Source organism: Chrysoperla carnea, chromosome 1, assembly GCF_905475395.1.
Source record: "Chrysoperla carnea chromosome 1, inChrCarn1.1, whole genome shotgun sequence".
Classification (NCBI taxonomy): domain Eukaryota; kingdom Metazoa; phylum Arthropoda; class Insecta; order Neuroptera; family Chrysopidae; genus Chrysoperla; species Chrysoperla carnea.
Window position 1 is genome coordinate 33,075,073 of NC_058337.1, and position 20,542 is coordinate 33,095,614.

At 29.4% G+C, this 20,542-nt stretch overlaps 2 protein-coding genes across 2 annotated transcripts; one reads left to right on the forward strand and one right to left on the reverse strand.

The window, feature by feature from the left end:
* The first annotated feature begins 8,176 nt into the window (after nucleotides 1-8,176).
* On the forward strand, nucleotides 8,177-13,716 carry LOC123298956 (coagulation factor XI-like). Its single transcript, XM_044881060.1, has 4 exons — nucleotides 8,177-8,235; nucleotides 10,213-10,433; nucleotides 11,155-11,602; nucleotides 13,633-13,716. Exons 1-4 carry the CDS (start codon nucleotides 8,190-8,192, stop codon nucleotides 13,641-13,643), a joined length of 726 nt encoding a protein of 241 aa, XP_044736995.1. The 5' UTR covers nucleotides 8,177-8,189; the 3' UTR covers nucleotides 13,644-13,716.
* LOC123298965 (chymotrypsin-2-like) lies at nucleotides 13,653-15,999 on the reverse strand. Its single transcript, XM_044881070.1, has 2 exons — nucleotides 15,819-15,999; nucleotides 13,653-14,180 (listed from the first exon to the last, which is right to left on the reverse strand). The coding sequence occupies exons 1-2, from the start codon at nucleotides 15,954-15,956 to the stop codon at nucleotides 13,653-13,655; spliced, it is 666 nt and encodes a 221-aa protein (XP_044737005.1). The 5' UTR covers nucleotides 15,957-15,999.
* Between the last annotated feature and the right edge of the window lie 4,543 nt (nucleotides 16,000-20,542).

Genomic DNA, 20,542 nt, shown 5'->3' on the forward strand with positions numbered 1-20,542 from the left:
AATAATATCTAACAGTATCTAAACTGTTTGATATATAGTACATATTTATCGTGTGAAATTTTTTTGCACATGTGCAGGAGTGTATTGTTGAAAATGTATATATAATTATACAGTTAGTGTATGTTTGAGATCATATTCAATTCATTATAGAGACGCACCAAGACGCTACCAAAACTGTGTCGTCAATTAAATATATTATTATCTAATCTTACCTTATTGAAACAATATTTAGGTGATGGAAAATGTTTTATTTATTGCTAGATAATAATGGTCCGAAAACCAAACAAAAATCAAAAGGTTTTTTTTGGTATGATAAGCATAAACTAATATTTTACTTTACTACGAGACTTCGTTTCGACGAGACTTTTTTTATCTGCAGAAATTCTTGTAAAAAGTATGTTATCTTTAACGTGGATTGAAAAATTTTTGATGGCGCACATAGTACTACTAATAAGCTGGAATGCATAAGAAAAGTGAGGAAACAGCACCGATTTTAAAAAATTTTTTATATTATGTTTATGTTACCCCAAGGAACATTCAGCCAACTTAACCAAGTCGGAAAAGGCCAAAAATGAAAATCATGTCATTTTTGGCACAAAAATGGCAAACTAAGTATTTGGCATCGGATGCGTTATCCTTGCGAAATACTTCCTAGAGCAAAGTTTGGACCATAAATATCTGATTTGCAGTTTTCGGCTAAAATCTGAAAAATTCTATGGCAAAAGTGGGACGATTTTCGGAAGATGGACAGAATTCGTGTAATCAGGCATCAAATTCGTAATCGGCGGCCAAAAATTCCCAATAGAGCAAACTTTGGACGATAAATACTTAGTTTTCCATTTTTGTGCCAAAACGTGGAATTTTGGGTCAAAAATGGCATCATTTTTGCAATACACAAAAATCAAAATCAAAAATTTGGATAGAATTATTTGTAATCTGATATCGGATCCGTATTCAGCGACCAAAGATACGTACTAGATCATAATTTTCGACTCAAAAAAGCATTTCAAAAAAAATTTGGACTACATATGCCACCCGCTGGGGTCCTTTACACCTTTCTGACTAGGTCCCTATTTATTATATAAACACAAGGAAATCAGTTTTTTTCTACTCTAATAAGAAGATAATTCAATAATAAATGCAAAAAACTATAGATATCTGCAAAGTGAAACTTCTAAAGATAATTAAAAAATATCCGAGACGCGTGAGAGAAATGATACCACTCACAATAATTTTTGTAGATAATAAAGCAAACCGTGTAAACGAAGCCAAAAGCCCTTCGATCTCCCGTGCTATCATTCAAAGTGAGTTTACACAACTCATTCACGTCCTTTATAAGCTGTCTTTTGTAAAAAGATATGTAATCTTTCTAAAGTATCCTATTTTTGGGAAAATGAAATATCACTTTCTGAAATACGAATTGAAGCAATCCTTGATAAATAAGTGAGAGAACAAGGTTATGAAGATTCAAATGGTTGAGATATAGAGGAGTTAGTACCCCTATTTGGAAAAAAACTTTTAGTACGCACACACTTCATTACCATGGGAGTTTGAAATGTTATCAAAAACAAAAATCCAAAAAAGTTGCCAACATTTGCTCTAGAACGATCTTTTTGGGAGGTTTTTTCCCAAAAAATTTTTTTTGGAAAACTATTGTTTTTCGCTGATTACATTAAGTGGGAAAGTTGAAGATAATCCAAAAATACTTATTTTGTGTAAGGACTCGAGCCTGTATCTTTATCCGTTCTCTAGTTATAAGCAATATAAGAAGTTTTGAAATTGGAAAAAATTTTTTTTCGGAAACGGCAGGGGTGGAGGGATAGTAGAGACAGACTCAGACGTTCAATAGAAAAAGGTAGAAGTATCGACTGATTCGTAATCGCCAATGTATATTTAATACCTAATAAACAAACAAATAAATACAGTAGAGGAGAATGTGTCCATTAAAGCACATTTTGTATTTTTTTTTTTTTTTGTGAATTGAGTAGAGCTATCGATAAAAACTTGATTGATGATACAAGATGTATGACCCAGAAGAAAAATGCATATGTGATCCATATACGACTTATAGATCACTCTCGAAACATTATCATACCGATTGTAAGCTATCTCATAAGCCATATAAAATATATGAAGAAGGAAAGTTTGGACGATCTTATGTATAAAAAAAAGAGGGAATGTGTACTGTGTATTATGGTTGAAAATCCTAAATGATTTTTTCCAGGCATCCTCTTCTGTGGATGTAATTTACCCGTGTTGCTGATTTACGAATCTGTGTTTACGATTTAGATCTCACTTTTTTTATCCTGAGTACGCTATAAAAATTGCATCTTGATATTTCTTTTCGTTTTTGAGCTATCATATCAACCGGAAATGGGCTAAGTAGGTGATTTTATGAATACCTATACCAAAATTTTGTTCGTAGTATCAATATTTTTGTTAAAAACTTTGAACTAAACTTAGTATACCTTGATATATATTTTATTTATATACAGGGTATAAAAAAAGTAGAAAATATTAGGAAAAGGAATAAAGTTTGTTTTAAACTGCTTTCTCGATTAGTTGGAGAGACTTGGAATTTTGATCATCTCAACTGGATGTCAATACATGAAAATAAGAAAAAAATTCAATTCTAAAGAAAATTAAAATTTTATTAAAAACCTCGTTTTAATAATACCACGTTTTCAAAGACTATAAAGTATAAAAAAATTAATTTATTATAACTGTTTGACGTCATATTATACTGTGTTTGCCATAAGAACTCCATGGTAAATTCTATCTTACTAGAAAGAAACACAAACAAGTCTTTGATGGCTTTTACCTTGATTGCTTTTATAGTTATTCAAAAAATAATTTTGCTCTACTGTTTGATACAAGATTAAGCTTTAATTACAAGTGAAATTTACAAAATTTAAAAAACCCGACAAATTTTTCGGGTACGGAACCCTAAACTCGCACTTGAAACATAGCTAAGGACACTCCCCATTAAATAACCTTTGAAACGGAACAAAAAAATCAAAATCGGTTTATCCGTTTGGCCGCTACGATGCCACAGACAGACACACAAACATAGCGGTGAAATTTATAATACCCCTTTTTTGGTTCGGGGGTTAAAAACAAACAAAAAATTTCACGAATATTCCCCATTATATACATAGTGATTTAAGGTAAATTGTTTCCAGGGAACTATACACTACCCTATATTATATTTAGATATATATTTAGATATTATGTTTACAATTTTACGTCATTAAGTTGCTATTTCATTGAATTTAATAATAATTATTATAATAATTTAAACTGTAAACAAATTTGTGTGTAACCATTAATTAATTTTTATGATTGAGTTGCTTGTAAACATTCAAATTAAAATACCTAAATGAAGGAAAATTGAACATTCGCTAAGAAGTAAAAAATAGGTGAGTCATGGTAAAGTCAAAATCATTAATTTTGTATCAATATTTGAACAAGTTGGTTTATTGACGATTCTTATAGTTAAAATAAGAAAATAAAAAATAACATGTTTAAAATATGTTGGCCAAAATGTTACATTTTGTCATTGAATTCACAGTTTTCTGTTTATGTCGATATCTCACGTATTTGACTAGTGCTTTAAAACTTAAATTTATTTATTTATTAATGCTTTCCAAGTTCCCATGAAAGCTTTTTCATATCCAGCGGCGTTGCTAGGGAAATATATAAGGGTCCCGGTGCAGAGGGGAAAAAGCGGACCTCCGTCTTTCCATGTTGCAAGCAACATAAGACAATATAAAATATTATATATATAAGATCACTAGACGAGAAAAAAATATTTTCAACAAAATTTCCAGTCAAATTCACAATTTCTTCAAATTCAGTTTCAAATGATCAGCTGGTATAAATTATAATAAAAGCAATTTTCTGCAACTTTATCTCCTTATTATGATCTAAGAGACGGTATAAAGTCGATCTTAACCCATCTGATAGCCTGGTGAGACGTATTTTTTATGAAATTTTATTAATTTTTAAACACGCCTATAGCTTACCTATCGAAAAGTGTTCATGGCTATTTTTAATTAATTTAATTGTAATTTTTTTTTTTTTTATAATCTTCACCCATTTGATAAGCAAAGCATTTTAGTTTTGACTGATTATTTATAGGATGGAGGTTAGAGAGAAGGAGAACGATTGCTACGCGCTAAAGCATTAGCACGCCTGTCTCTGAAAATTCGTCGGTAAGTAGTATCTGCGAAGTTAGCTGTTTATGCGTGTAAGTAGATGAAGTTAGTTGCAAAATGTACAAAATTAACAACAGTCCGCTTTTATTGAGACAACTTAGCGATCGCAGCGCCTCACTTATTTTGTCCGTATTTCTGGGACACTATTTCTTACAGCGATCGTTCTTCTTCTCTCTAACCTCCATGGTTTATAGTATGGAGAATATGTTTAGGTAGGCTTGCCGACTTATTTTTGTTCATGGTTAGCTGTCAAGCAGGTATGAAGATGTACGTCAATATAGATAACTACACCGAACTGATAACCAATCGACATTGGTATCAGAAAAACATAATTTAATTACAAAAATAATAATATAGGCTTGCAAGCAAAAAACCGTTATATTATTGCCATGTTTTGAATTTTTAGAATCAGAGCAAATAAAGATGTTCGTGAGAGAAAGTAGATTGTCCGAGGTCTCTGAGATAGAAGAGGGTGCAACAAGTGCTCTTTTACATGTGATTGAGAGTTACAACCTTTGCTTATACAAGCGAAAATTATTTTGGAGCGGTGGACAATAAACTTTATTTCGATTTTAACCTACTATAAAATACATATATTTATAGGTTTATAATAGTCATAATAATACATAATAATGAAATAAATAAATTTCTCTTGTTGATTCATTATTTTCTACAATAAAATCATGATTACTCTGAAAATTCGGGGTCCTCATAATTTTATTAGAGAAAATAGTGATATAAAACAAGAAAAAAAATTTTAATAAAACATCAATTTTCGTCAACTTAAAAACATGATCAACTAACATATTTTCATAGGAGATTCAAAAAAAGGTTGAGGCAAAGGTTGTAACTCTCAATCAAACGAAAAAAAAAATTTGATTTTTGTCAACAAAAAAAAATCCGTTACTTAAGACACAAAAAATCTATACAAAAAGAACATAGTTTGGAACAGCGCAACACTTTTTATATAAATGATTACCATAGCGACGAGAGCTTTAATGTACTCGCCAAAACAAGAACATTACAATTATTTATAACTTAAAACTCTCGACATTCGTGAAGTGAAATTCCAAATTTTCTTGTACTCAAATTTGATCTTTCAAAAACTTAAAGCGGGCTAGATATCAAACTTTATACAAATCTAGATAAAATAAAGAATCGCTTAGGTGCGAAACAGCAATCAAACATTTCAAACCAATAATGATATAAACTTAGGTTTAATCACAAAGGGAAAAAATAGATGATCTGACAACAGCACGTATTGTTTTTGTACAATTAGTACAATTTATCAATTTTTGTGTGTTTTACATTAAAATCTTAGTACAATAAAACGTGAATTAAATACGTAATAGAAGTAGTGTGATAATATTTTCATAATTTACAACTAAAATATATCATAAAGTGGAAAATCAAGTTTTTGAAGTTTTCATGCGTAGTTTGTGATTTTGTTGTTGAGTCCTGCTGCAACATATTGATAACAAGTATCAGAAATAATAATAATAACGGGGCTTAGCCTCCGTTTTTCTGACATACGCCTATAACAGAGACCACCCACTCAATTATTTGTTAATCTTTATTTATTTAACTATGTCATATTTTTATAATTACATTTAAGATTTGGGGGGAATCGGTTACTTCGTTCTTATTCAAACCACCCTCATTAATTAAAATCGTTCACACTGCAGCTGCCTGAATTCGAACCCGCAATTTAAGTCTAAGTAGTCGAACGGTCAACGTCTAACATCTTAGACCGTTTGGTCATTTAGGCTCTTCAGAAATAAATATATACATTTAATGAGTTTATATAAGTGAATTAACTTATAGTGTCCTGTAGCTAAGTGAGTAGGTGTTCGGGTTATAAACTGTTGCATAGTACTATTGAAGATCGAATCTACTGCCTTCTCGTTGAAATTTTTATGTATCAATTTTCATATTATTTTGTTTCTTGCTTTATTAATTTCTACATTCAAATCTATCTGCAAATACCATGGAACTATCCCCAGAAAATAAAACGTTGCTTGAAGCTATCTACAAAAGATTTGATTAAATCGAAGAAAAGATAAGAGAAGACATAAATAACCTTAAGATAGCAAATGAAAAACTGAAATATAGAATTGAAGCCAACGAAAAGAAAATGAATTACCAAAATGAAGCTATTCTTCAACTGCAGAAGAAATTGAAATATTTTAATAATACGATGGCATTAGTGAACAAGATGATGATAAACATCTAAAGGATACAGTAATAGAGTTATTGAATAATAAATTAGACGTAAGCATAAATGAAATCGATATTCAGCAAATTGATCGGCTTGAAAATAAAAACACAACTAGACCTATCAAGCTATCGCTAAATAACCAGTTATGAAAAAACAGTTATAACAAACAAAACCAGCAAATTTTCAGTTATAAAAAATTTTTTCCCGAAGTGGTTCTAGAAAGTTTTCCGATGAACTTATCGTAAAATGGTCTCATAGTTATTCAATCAGAGCATAATAAGGAATGCATTTCTTTCAAAAAAGTGTTCAGTAAACTTTCATTATAAAAAAACTTTTCGAAGTCGGCATTGGGCCTGTTCCGATCGACCAATCGAAATTTCCTCCAGGATATTACTAAAGTGCATCTCTAAGGATAATTTTATGTGCAAATTTCGGATTTCAAAGCAAACTTACATAAATTATTTTAATACTTTTTTAGGTATGAGAATTATTTGTATATTTTTTTAAAATTATTTTTAGTTATTAACTAATCGGAACTTCAACAACATAGTATTTAAAACTATAAATTATAATCAAAGAGAATAGGAAGCTTATTGGAACTCAAGCATTATATATAGACTATTACTTTATAAACTATGTTAATTAAGCCTGTTAATTACTATAATTAAAAATTGGCTATGTTCATTTCATGTTTTTAAAATATTTTTAACGACAAATTTTCTTTCGAAACAATTAATCAAGAATTTCAGTCGCTGTAATCCTTTTTATTGCTATAATTAACAATTCCATATTTATTATTATTTCATTAAAATATTTTAAATGTAAAATTTTCTGTCAAAACGATTAATTCAGAATCTAAATTACTGTGAGTTTAATAATTATTCAAGCATAATTTTAATAATTATTCAAACGTAGAAAGAAAACCAATCATATTGAAAAAACTAAATGAAACTTAAGAAAACCAATCATATTTCAATTAATGCTTTGTAGAATTCTATTAATTTGGCTTCTTCGAAGAGCAGTGGCAATATTTCTACTTGCAAAATATTTTTGCTGTTAATTAAAACAATTTTAAGAACGAAGAGACACAAATACACCGACCACTATCGTTAAACCGAAAATACGGTAATTAAAAAGTGTATGAGATATACTTTTTTCAAAAAACATCAAATTTTTCAGCTATTTAACGTTAAATACTCCGAATTTCAATCGCCAATAACTCAGAAAGTATTGACTATTCGAAATATACTTAAATGACATTTTTTCACCCCTTAGAAGGCGTAGTTACCACCCCGTGGGTAAAAGCACCACAAGGCACCTTGAAACTTTTGATCTAAAGGGTAAAAAAAAAGCTTAATCCCTAATTGTCATCAAAGCTTAATCCCTAATTGTCATTCCGTCTTTTTTTCTTCTCGTTTATTGACGTATTTGCTTTGATAATCATGTTACTAGATATTGTAAAATAAGGATTGAGTTTTTATAAATTCCACATTCAAGTTATCACTTGTGACTACTTGCTTTAAAATTGTTGATATAATTGTTATTAAATATATCCTGATAAATTAAGATTCCTACTTAATCTTTTAAGCCATTTCGAATATTTTTAACCTAATAATTACGAATGTAATTACCGATAATTATTTTTTATTGTTTTAACGATATCGAACAACAGGAAGTCAATAATTAGATAAAATTGTATATAAGCTCGGCGAAAATATTAGAAGTTCAGTTTATAGCTACCATTAGCTTTGAAAATGTATTTTTCTGGAACATTGTTTGCAATTGTGTGCGCTTTTTCATGTAAGTATAAAATTTTTTATAAATTTTTTTTTCATGTAAGTATAAAAGTGTCTGAAATTTTAAATCATGATTAGGTAAAGCGTCTTTTCCCACTTGGGCTTCATAGACTGGTTTAAATTTTAATATTAAGGTATTAACACAATAGATCATTTTTTTGAAATAATGTTTTTTTCGTTCTTAAATGTCAAGAACACGGGGCTAAATTTTTTAACTTGTTTTTCAAAACATTTGTTATTTTAAAAATTGCAACCTTATTTTACTTATAACGAACAGATAATTAATATTTTAAATGATTTTTTTTCAATTTTTCATGATAAAAAACTTTTAAAAACACTCCTGCGGGTTTGCTTTGAAAATTTTATTGAAAATCTTTAATTTTTAATGGTCCAAAATGTGGTAAAATGAGGCCACTGTATCTAGTAGCAGTGATTTTTCTTTTGTTAAATATCCTCCAGCTTCGAGGAAGTCCTTCCACTTTTTTCGAGTGGGGCCGAAGATTCACCTCTGAAGAGAAAAATACTTCGTTCAAAAAACAATTAAAACTCTTCAAAAGCTTTTTTTTTCTTGTCATGCCTAGATTTTCTTCTAGTATTTTGAACTTACATTTAAAAAATTAATTTGTTTAGCAAATTTTACATAAGTAACCCTTAATTTAACCGTTAAACAAAAATTAAAATTTTCCCTTGCCATACGACGGAGATTCGGTTTCGTACAACGCCGAACCATGTTACTTTAGTATTTAACATTTGTTATTGAATTATCTCCTTATCCCTATATATTATAAATGTGAAAGTAAGGATGTTTGTTTGATTGTTTGTTTGTTACGCTTTCACGCTAAAACTAGCGAATAGTTTGAATGAAACTGTACAGAAATATAGCTCATACATCAGAATAACTCATGAGCTATAATTTATAAAGATTTTTTTTTTAAATCAAAGAAATTAAAAAATTAAATTTAATCTGATATTTACTATTTTAAATTTTTACAAAAATGTTTAATTTATCCCCATCTCCAGCTTCATCTATAATGTAAGCTACTGTATGCTGCTACATCTGAAATGTCGAACCATTTATGGCCAACTTTTTTGATATACTCAATGAATTATGACTATTTAGTATTTAACAAAATTGAAAACTGTACATATCAAGAGAGTTGGAGACTATAAAGCGGTAGTTTTATTTTTAAGCCCAGTGAAGCAGGCGGGTATCAAGCACACACAAACCGGTTGAGGTTCTCATACGTAATACTATATTATGATGGATGTGACAAAAATAATAAAAGATTTTGCGATAAATTGTGGTCAATGATAAAACCATGATAGTCTGATACACCTGTAAGTTTAGAGCTTTTAAATGTCTATAAGAAAAAGCAATGTATCTTTTAGTTGTTTAGGAAAGTTTTAAAAATAATGAAGTTTTGAAAATTTTTGCTTCTCATTTTCGTGAAAAAATAGTATCGAAATAGTTAAAAAAATAATAAATTTCTTCAATGCTTAGCAAACCATTATTGACTATCAAAATCATGGGATTTAACACCATTGAATTTAATATTTTTGCATTTCTGATTTTTTACGTCAGTGGCTTCTGTTACTACAAGCCCGCAACCGCTGCTGTAAAAAAGAGAGCAAGATCGATGAAATGTAGCTATATTTATGTAATACGACTATGAAAATTTTAGAATGTCCGCCATACTGTTTATGAATCAATTTACAATTTTTAATAGAGACCTTTTTTAAAACATTTCTAAAAGTATTCCTACGAGTATACAGTATTCCGACTGTATAGGTAAAGTTACGTAGCGTTATGTAAGAAGTTATTCTATCCCTTACTAAATAGATGCCGTATTTTAATTTTCAAAAGATTTCCCCACAAAGGGTGACATATGTATCTTATTTGTAGAATGTTTATATGCACGACTTTTGAAAAATATATTATATAATATATTTGGTTGAGATAGAAAATTTTACATAATTTCAGTTGTAAGAAGCGGATCTCTCCGACCACGTATAATAAATGGTACTGAAGCAGATCAAGATTATCCTTGGGTAGCAAGAATATTGACGAATACTGAAGAGACACCAGATGGTCAACAGTCCCTGGAGACAGACTGTGGAGGCACTTTAATTGCATCTCAATGGGTTTTAACAGCAAAACATTGTTTACTAAACGAAGATCTGTCAGTAATTGGTAATCCTGAGGTAAGAAATAATTTATTTGTGAGGAATTATTAATTTTTTTACTTTATATTCTTGACATAATTGTAAAATTAGGTAAAAACAGACTAGCTCTGGAAATTAATTTAAAAATAGACCTTGTTGAATTAAATAAAGTGGGGTGTAATTAATGTCATTAACAGATTAAAAAAAAAAAAACTTGATCCAATTGGGGTTTATTAACTTGAAATAAATTACCGTTTATTTAAATGATTTTAGGAGTTTATTTAAATAAACGTCTCTTTGCGATAAAAGCAATGCTATTTTCTTGATAAAAATTTAATTTGATTTAAATTACAGTAGGATATATTCAATAAAATAATGGATCTGCTAGATTAGAATTTAAAGTAAAAGAAACCACATTGATATGAAATTGTTATAAATAAAAGTGACATAATGAAATGTCTAAAACTAAAATTAAGAAAATATTGATATCCTACACGCTTTATTTTTATATCATTTAAAACATGTATAACTTTTATTTGATGACGCACGAAAGATCACTTTTTTAAAGTTTATTAAATTGAGATTACTTCAAGCTCATAAGTTACTCAAAATTGGAGAAGTGATAGTAATTGAATCACTGCCGATTTTCTTATAAACATACTATAAATCAAACACATAAAATGCTTTTAAAGAGCTTGGTTCTTTATTGATTATGTCAGATTATAACATTTTCGGAACTAAAATCTCGTAACTTTTTCAGAAATATCAAGTGATTGTCGGTAACAATTATTGGCCAGGTGGCCAATTTATACCAGTCACAGACCACTATTTCTATTCGGATCAAAGTTACATTGACGATGACATTGCTATGTTGAAATTAGAACATGCCCCTAAAGACATTGATCCAATACCTACACAATTCGACTCACTTGACCCATCAACATATGACGGAAAAAAGGCTCATATTTTGGGATGGGGTTTAACTGACCCAACTAAAGACGAAACAATCACACAATTGAGAGAAACGTATGTGAAACTGTACACTGAAGGTTGTGAGGAAAACGTATTATGCTTCAATCCAAAGGACACCAATACGAACTCTTGTGAAGGAGATAGTGGTGGACCAATGACAATGATGCTTAATGAAGTTGAAACAATGGTTGGAGTAACTCATGTTGGGCAAGTTATAAACAAAGTACCGTGTTCAGGTGAATTTAGTAGTTACACAAAGACTTTCTATCCAGAATATGCTGAATGGATACAAAACCTCATTGAAACAAAATAAATATTAAAAAAACTATAATCGAATTGCAAAATGTTTAAACAATAAATATTATAAAAACATTTAAACAATAAATATATATTATTAGCATATAAAATTTCACTTCACATATTTTATTTCATTAGAACCTTTTGTACTCATCCTTTATGCCTACTTCAAATTGTATTAAGGGGCAATTTTTTCGTTTGGGCCAGATTGTCTGGCATCGATACTTATAACACCCTATTTGCACTAAAGCTCCTTAAAACGTATTAAAAACAGCATTTTATTATAAAAGAAAAGCATGTTACACTGGTTTCTGGCACTTGAGATTTTAATCAATTTTTTTTTTTTTTTTTTTTTTGAAAAAAATGGAAAGATTATATATAAGTTTTATAACAAAACTGTTTTTATTTTTCATTTCCCCTGGTGATTTTGAAGTTTCAGTTTTAAAAGAACTTTTCAACAGAGAAACGAAAACGTCCGACAAATTAAATGTTCGTAAAACGTCGTTGTGACATAATAATGTTAATTGAATATTATACACTGTATACAATTATTAATTAACAGTCTGACGTTACACGATCTTTGTTACACGATTTTTTATTACACGATTTTTATCTTTTGATCAAAAATGCCTTAAACCATAGTTTTCAAAAAATTTTAACCGAAACCAAAAATGAATGTATTGTCCGCGAGGTCCTTTAATATTTTTGGTATGTATTTATAAGATTTTGTATTTTGTGAATTTGAAGAGGAGATTGTTTTAAGATATTATATTTCCTATATTTCCTTGGTTGCGAGTCTTTAATTTATAGTATTAAAAGTTAAGTTTCTGGACTTCAACTTTGTCTCTAATTCCGTGATATTTGAACTTGATTCCGGGAACGGAAGTACATAATTCCGGGGTACACACTTAACATAAGTAAATTGTGTTGTTTAGTGTAAAAATCGTTTTGTTTAATGTAATTCAGTTTATTGAGTATTTTCATTAAAAATTTTATTGAAAAACAAAATTATTTAAATTTTTAATAAATTTAAAAAAAATCATTACAAATTGTATTGCTGAATACTTATTATTGGTAGTAAATTACAAGTATTATAAATATTAACGTTATTTCGTTATTTAATTAATTAATTTAATTTACCTTTTAATATATGATTAACTCTCCTTTATAGGGACGATATCATTTTGTATGAACTAAAACGGTCGCTTGGTCTGACAAATTGTGTAGGTTAGGTATGCATTTATTGTAATATATTTTCTTGACTTAACTACTTTTGTATTTGTTAAATGCGGTACACAATTTGTTGAATCAAGTCACTTGGTTATATAAATTTATTATTCTGTTCTTTGCTTTTGTATGGATTATCTTTTTGAATAATTGTGAAAGAATACTGGTTACGAAATTGAATTAGCTTTTTTTTTATTGAAGAATAAAACTCAAAATTATTAAAAATTTAAATACTGATTTTTATTATTTTCTCCTAATTCAGATCTATATTTCAGATTAATTAATTTTCACGCTTCCACGTAAATATTTATATATGAATTGAACTTGTTACATATATGAGATTGAGTACAGTTAACTCGTGGCTAGAGTAATCCAGTTCGAGAGAATATCTCGGTTAACTACCATTCTTATTAGTACTCGTTCATTTCACCCTAATACAAACGTTTCCAAATTTATTACCCCAAGTCAACGTCTCAATATTGGTAGCTATCGCTACGTATCAATATTGGTATCAAATCGTAACAAAATTGGTACACAACGTATCAATATTGGTAACAAAAGCTACGTTTCAGACTGGTTTCTATTATATTTCTATTAAACAGACCCAAACGAATAAAATGGCTTCATAATTGTAGTACGGAGATAAAGGGTGGGTACAAACGGTTCAAATGAAAAAATATATGAGAAGTGAAATGTTTATTGTCAATAATATTCAATGTTTAAATTCGTTAACAATTTGCTGTTCGATTATAGAAAATTTATTTAGTTTGAATTCATGGTTTTTTGTATCCATTCAGCATAGGGTGGATAGAAAGTTTTTGTGTAAGAGCTAAAGTCACCAGAACAATGTATTCCGTTTTCAATTTTTGAAACATGAGTTACTCCAACCAATGTTTCAACTTCATTGACCATAAATGTCATTGGTCCACCACTATCTCCTTCACAAGCGTTCGATTGGGTATCTTCTGGGTTGAAGCATAACGTAGTGTCGTCACAATTTTCAGTGTAAAGTTTAACATTAGTTTCTCGCAATTGTGGGGGCTGATAGTTACTAGTTGGGTCCTCTAAACCCCATCCCAAAATATGCGCTAATTCTCCATCATATGTTGATGGTTCAAGTTGCTCGAATTGTATTGGTATTGGATCAATATCCTTCGTAGGAGCATGTTCTAATTTCAACAAAGCAATGTCATCATCTATGGAAGTTCGATTTTGATAAAAATAGTGGTCTGTTACTGGTATAAATTCGCCACTTGGCCAATAATTGTCACCGATGATCACTTGATATTTCTGAAAAAATTTAGAAATTTTAATTACGAAATCACTATAAAAAAAAATTTGTTTGATTCACACAAGACTTTTGTTGTATGCATGCAGAGAGTGGGAGTTTTGTTGCATACAAATATTATTAATTAAGTAAAAAACTGCCACTCTCCAAGCGTCTCCCAACTAATGTTAAATACATGTATATAATACCTCTCGCTTAGATGCATTACTAATGCAAAAGAATTTTATAACATTCGATCGAGCCATTTCGAGTCGGGCGAGCTTTTTCTTAAATTTTTTCTTGACCGATATCGCGTGAACAAAAAATTGTTGTCGACTACGTTGATATGCCGATCGAAGCGTATAAACGGCAATATGAGCCGAAAAAAATTGCATAGCATTCGATCGACTTGATTTTGTAAGAAGGTGGTTAAATTTGTTATCTGTTAGAAATCTTAAAGTGAAAGTCCTTTAGAAATCTAAAAATAACTCAAATTTGTATTTTCAATGGTTTTGCCCTCGACTCTTTCTGCCGGTTTGAACTCTAAATATATACCTTCATAACCCTTGTTACATAGTTTCAGATGTTCGATTTATAATGAAGCATTCATATCATACCGCTTATGAGAAGAATAATTAATTTTTGAATATTGTAAATATTGTATATTTAAAAAACTTTGGTATCAATATAATATTCGTTGATCTATATTTGTCTATAAAATTATTAACATGGAGTTCCCATATTCAAAATTCACATTCCCCTTTTCACCCCTTAAGGCTTATTTTTAGAATAAATTTCAAAAATCCCTTTTTAGTGCTCGCTTACATTATTTAAGGAACGTGTGCGCAAAGTTTCATGCTTCTATACCCAGCAGTTTCAGCTGTGCGTTATCGATCAGTCAGCTTCCTTTCTTATACCATGTGTGTTTGTACCATCTAGGCATATACATATCTGTAGTATGACAGAATAAATCCGTTCAGTAATGCATCTAAGCGAGAGGTATTATATACATATGTTGTAAGACTACAGATACGATACGACAGATCTTCTGTTGTATGCATGCAGAGACTCCCACTTTCCAAGCGTCTTCCAACTAATGTTCAATACATGTGTATAATATCTCTCGCTTAGATGCATTACTAAACGGATGTATTCTGTCATACTACAGATATGTATATGCCTAGATGGTATAAAGACACATGGTATACAAGATAGCTTCTATGTCGACGCATTATATTATTAGTTTAGTTTTCACACAATGACTTCTTACTTTACGTAACAACATTGCCAATATTTATAAATAAATAATATTATCGTTCAAATTTTTACATTATGCAGCCCATATTATTACATTAACGATACTCCTAGCGGCACTGAATTCGGTTCTTCGGCACTCACGTTTCAGTTCAACTTCAGTTCAATTCACTCAACGAATATATTCGCTCTTCGACTTGGTCACCGCAGTTATCTATTTAAATGTAGTGGCCATCTGATTTTTGGCCAATTTGGAATATCTCAAATTATTTAATTCACCAAGATTTTAATTTTTTCTTTCGGTTTACTACTAAACCCCAAAATATACATAAATTTTCGTTATATGACCCAAATTATAAAGTAAAACATTAAATAATGCTATTGTATCTATGACAAGTATAACATACCTCAGGATTACCAATTGCTGTAAGATTTGGGTACAGTAAACAATGTTTTGCTGTTAAAACCCATTGCGATCCAATTAAACTGCCACCACAATTTGTAGATATAGCTTGTCCTTTAGGTGTGTCTTTAGTATCAATCATTATTCTGGCTATCCAAGGATAATCTTCAACTGCTTCAGTGCCATTTATTATCCGCGGACGGAGAGATCCGCTTCTAACGACTGAAAGTAAATTTAAATTTTTTATCTCAAATTACAAAATAAAATATATTTTCTGAAAGTCGTATATATAAACATTCTATGATTGAGATACATTTATGGCATTCTGTGGAACAAGCTTTTCCAAATTTAACTAAAACCTTCATTTGTTAAGTGATAGTATTACTTCTTACACAAAGTTACGTTACATTACTTAACTCGGGACTCATGTTTTGAAAATGCCTCCATTATTTAAAATTGTAAATTGATTCATAAACAATAAAGAATATCATATTGACATTTTATCCATCTTGTTCTTCTTCCTAGAGGTGTGGTTTGGTTAAAATATTTAATCCCACATAGATACCTTCGTTTTAAGTTTAATATTAGCGAATTTCCCAAGTAAATGGAGATCCTAGCTAATAGATGTCAAAAATGACCATCGTTAAAATGTATATATATATATATATATATATATATATGGGTTTTGGTACGGGTCTCGGTTTTGAGATTTTTATCAAGAAAGTTTCCTAATTAATTATTATACCCTGTATATATGTAATATATCAAGATATACTTAGTTTAGTCCCGAAATTGTAATGCCCTAAAAATATTGATGCTACGAAAGAATTTTGATATAGGTGTTCATAAAATCACCCAATTAGTCCATTTCCGGTTGTCCACCTGTCTGTCCGTCTGTCTGCCCATCTGTCAATACGATAACTCATAAACGAAAAGAGATATCAAGGTCACTGTTTAACCGTGAGTGTGCAAATTAGGATAAAACTTTGTTGTCCATTTTTGCCAAAACTATAAAAGATACAGAGTTGAAAATATAATATTCTCAAAAAACGGAAAAAATTCTGAAAAATACTTGAAATACTCGAAATTTTCGAAAACTAAATAAATGGTGATAATTGTGTAGGTTTTTTAAATTCTGCTATTAAAAAATAATCATAATGCAAGCAATGATATTCATCACTTTCTATAGAGTATTTCAACAATTAACTCAGTCATTGTCTTTTTTACTCTTTTTTCTTTTAAATTGTTGCTTAATATTCTTGGTTAACTGGTAGCTTCGTTCTACATCTTCTATTTTGCAGCAAATGTGTTGCAGGGAGTCGGTAATCTAAATCTCTAACTTTTGCGTTTCTATATTCTAGTAAACTGTTATATATTTCATCAACGTTTTCAGCCTTTTTAAATATATTAATTACAATTTGACACCTCTTTCAGTTAAATAGTTTACTTTAGGGTAATGTGAAATGGAAGAGACCATTTAAAATTCGCAGCACTCATAACTACTAAATCGGTTATTTTCGCATAATACTATTTTAAGGATTCTCCACCTCGAAATTGCCGATCTAGTTTAAATCTAAGTTACAAAAAAATACAAATAAATGAAACGGAAACGAGAAACGACCCCATTTTAAAAAATTAGTACAAATTTAATAAAATTTATTTTTAAAATGTTTGTGTAATCAATACACAATCAATAACAAAACGTAATAAACAGTCCGCGCATTGCGAAAAAAAAACCCATTTTAAGTTTTAATTACCCGTTATAAGTTAAATTCAGCTAATTCTTTTAAAATAACAAATATTTTGCTAAACAAATTTACAAATGTAGCTCTGTGTTCTTAACATGCAATTTAAACAAATTTAAAAAAAAAAAAAAAAAAAAAAACTCTGTGAAAAAAGACGCCTTACACTTCAACGTTATTACTTATGTGTAATATTTTTATACTTACATGAAAAAGCGCAAACAAATGCAATCAACAGTCCAGGTAAATACATTTTCAAAGCTGATGATAGCTGTAAAGTGCAATTCTAATATTTTTTCCGACCTTATATACAATTTTAACAAATTATCGACTTCCTGTTATTCGTTATCGTTAAAACAATTAAAAAATTAATTATCTATAATTACATAAATACTTGCTCGTAATTATTAGGTTAAGAATTTCTTTAATGGATTTAAAAAAGACTAGCTAGAAAGATAGAAAGAATAATAGAATTTACTAGAATGAGGAAGCCAATAAAAGGCACCTAAAAAAATTTAATAGGTCCATTTTGTGCTCAAAGTATGTTTCGTAACTGGAAGAGTTTACGTTATTTCTAAATATAGTTTACATGGAATTCACGTTTTTTTTTTTTTTTTGAGTATTTTCTAGTCATTGACAACATACCTATAATCATTGAGGCTTTGGCGCTTTTTTGCTTCACCAAAATATTGTTTGTATGTGTGTACACTCACAAACGTTTTGAGCGAAGGAACGAATTGGGTTGAAATTTGGCATTATATACCAATAGATACTTTATGATCTGGAGTTACCTACAAAATTTTTCATATTCATAGCTTAAGTGTTAAAAAATTGTTAATTGACTATTGCATAACTGATAAATTGTGATAGATATAAATTTTTGGGCGGCGAATTATTGTTCATTCATTTATCCAGTAAGTGCCCGAATTTTTTCATATCTAAATTTTCATATTTAATATGTTTAAATATTTTCTAATGATTAAGTGTCTGAAGTTGGTTTGACTTATGCATGCCAGAGAATCCGTTTTCGGCTGTATTTTCATCTTTCTGGAAAAAGGTACTACCCCGGAAAATTATAAATATAAATATATTTTTTTAAACTAAGTCATTTTCATACGTCTGAACCTAATAACTTTAGTTAAAGGAATATTTCTCTATGCAAATATTTTAAATTGTAAACAATTATCATAGTTAAAATTATTAAACAATGCAAAAATGCAATGTTAAGTACAGTAAACAATGCAAATGATATACTGCCATTCATTTCAATTAAAAATCCACGTTATTCATTCAATGCCATACTTGCATTCTCTTAAAAAAAACGATAATTACACATTTCTCAATTTATCAGAAAGGAATAATACCATAACTAGTGAAAGAATCGAAACTAAATACAACAAGTAGAAACAAACAATTGCCTGAGATAATTGTTGAAATACCATGTATAGACAGTGTTTGATTTTGAATTCGTTTATTTTTTTGAAAGACATGTAAATAAAGAGCGATAAACAAACGGACACATACATAATATATGTAACGAATAAATTTAAAATATAAACAATAGGTACCTGTATATACAATATACATGCAGTGATGTTTACGAAAAAATGTTTCAAACAAGAGTTGTTTATTTTTTTATAAGAAACATTTTTTACATTTACACTTTTGTTCTATCTCTAACGGTTTACAAGATGGAACTCGACCTAACTTTTTAAGTCCTGAGACGTACTCGATTTCATCTCCAAATAAACTAGCTCAAAATCTTCCACAGGTATTTAAGGTAATAAATCAAAGTTTTAATTATAACTCCAGCACATTTCATTTCACTTATCACCAAAGTAATCATGCAAGCTCAAAATACAGGTTTGAGAATTAAGTAATTCCTGTAGGTATATAGAGGAAACTTGATATAAATTCCTTTTTACTTTTAATGGCACGATTGCAATATTTACTAATCAGTTATCCTACTCAGTATAATTCCACAAAACAATCCCAGGTCTTAATAAATCAGTTTACATACTCAGTATACTTACTCAAAAAAATTTCACGGCTTGTAGTATCAGCAAAACTATTTAATATACACGGTGGACCATTTTAATATATTTTGGCTAATAGCTCGTTTTGTAGTAAACCAATCAAAAAATAACTTGAACAACAGTTGCACAGTTTGATGGGGGACATTTCTGACAGCAGATTTGACCCAATTCTCCAGGTTACTTTAAAAGTCAATTTAGATCCTATAAAAGGTAAGAGATAGAATAATATTTTAAATTAGAAAATTGAAAAAACTTACTCATTAAAAAACTTAAAACATATTTTCGAAGTAATGCTTTAACCAAAAGTTGTCAAGGGAAAATTAGGAAATTGGCATATTCTATAAGGAAATTCTAGTCTCAAGGTCATTTGACCTTGATCTTTCAAATTATCTTGAAAATTTACTTCGGCTTCATAGTTATTAACACAGGCGAATGACCTTTACGACAATAACTTTTGTATAAAAAAGTTTTTCTGAAGCTAGCATATTTTGTTACGATCAAATACAACAATGACATATTTTGTAAGTTGCATTTTCTACGTAAGCTAAAGATTTTCTGTTTTACATAAGAAATGTTACTTTTAAGGATCTTAATTAACTATTAGAGCAACCAATAGAACTAGGTATAATCTCAAATCAGAACATGATGCCCCCCATCAATTTCTGCAACTTTTGTATAAGTTTTTTTTTGGATTGGTTAACTACAAAACTAGCTATAGCCATAATAGATTAAAATGGACCACCCTGTATATCTAGGTAGTAAGGAATAAGAAGCAAAATTGTCCAAAGCCATACATTTTTTTAAAACCAAGTATTGTTTTCCGGATTCGTCGTCTAAATCATTTTTTGTTGAATAAAAAAAATTGTCAATATTTGGTGTGAAATTGCCGTCTTTCCAAGTATGTCAAAGATGAACACATCATATTGCTGAAAAAAAGTTACAGATAATAC

Excerpts from the sequence above, each read along its gene's own strand:
- LOC123298956 (XM_044881060.1), top strand. The coding sequence starts at position 8,190 with ATGTATTTTTCTGGAACATTGTTTGCAATTGTGTGCGCTTTTTCAT. Across the intron at positions 8,236-10,212 it reads AATTGTGTGCGCTTTTTCAT|TTGTAAGAAGCGGATCTCTC; the intron begins GTAAGTATAAAA and ends ACATAATTTCAG. Across the intron at positions 10,434-11,154 it reads CAGTAATTGGTAATCCTGAG|AAATATCAAGTGATTGTCGG; the intron begins GTAAGAAATAAT and ends TAACTTTTTCAG.
- LOC123298965 (XM_044881070.1), bottom strand. The coding sequence starts at position 15,956 with ATGATTGATACTAAAGACACACCTAAAGGACAAGCTATATCTACAAAT. Across the intron at positions 14,181-15,818 it reads CAGCAATTGGTAATCCTGAG|AAATATCAAGTGATCATCGG; the intron begins GTATGTTATACT and ends AAATTTTTTCAG.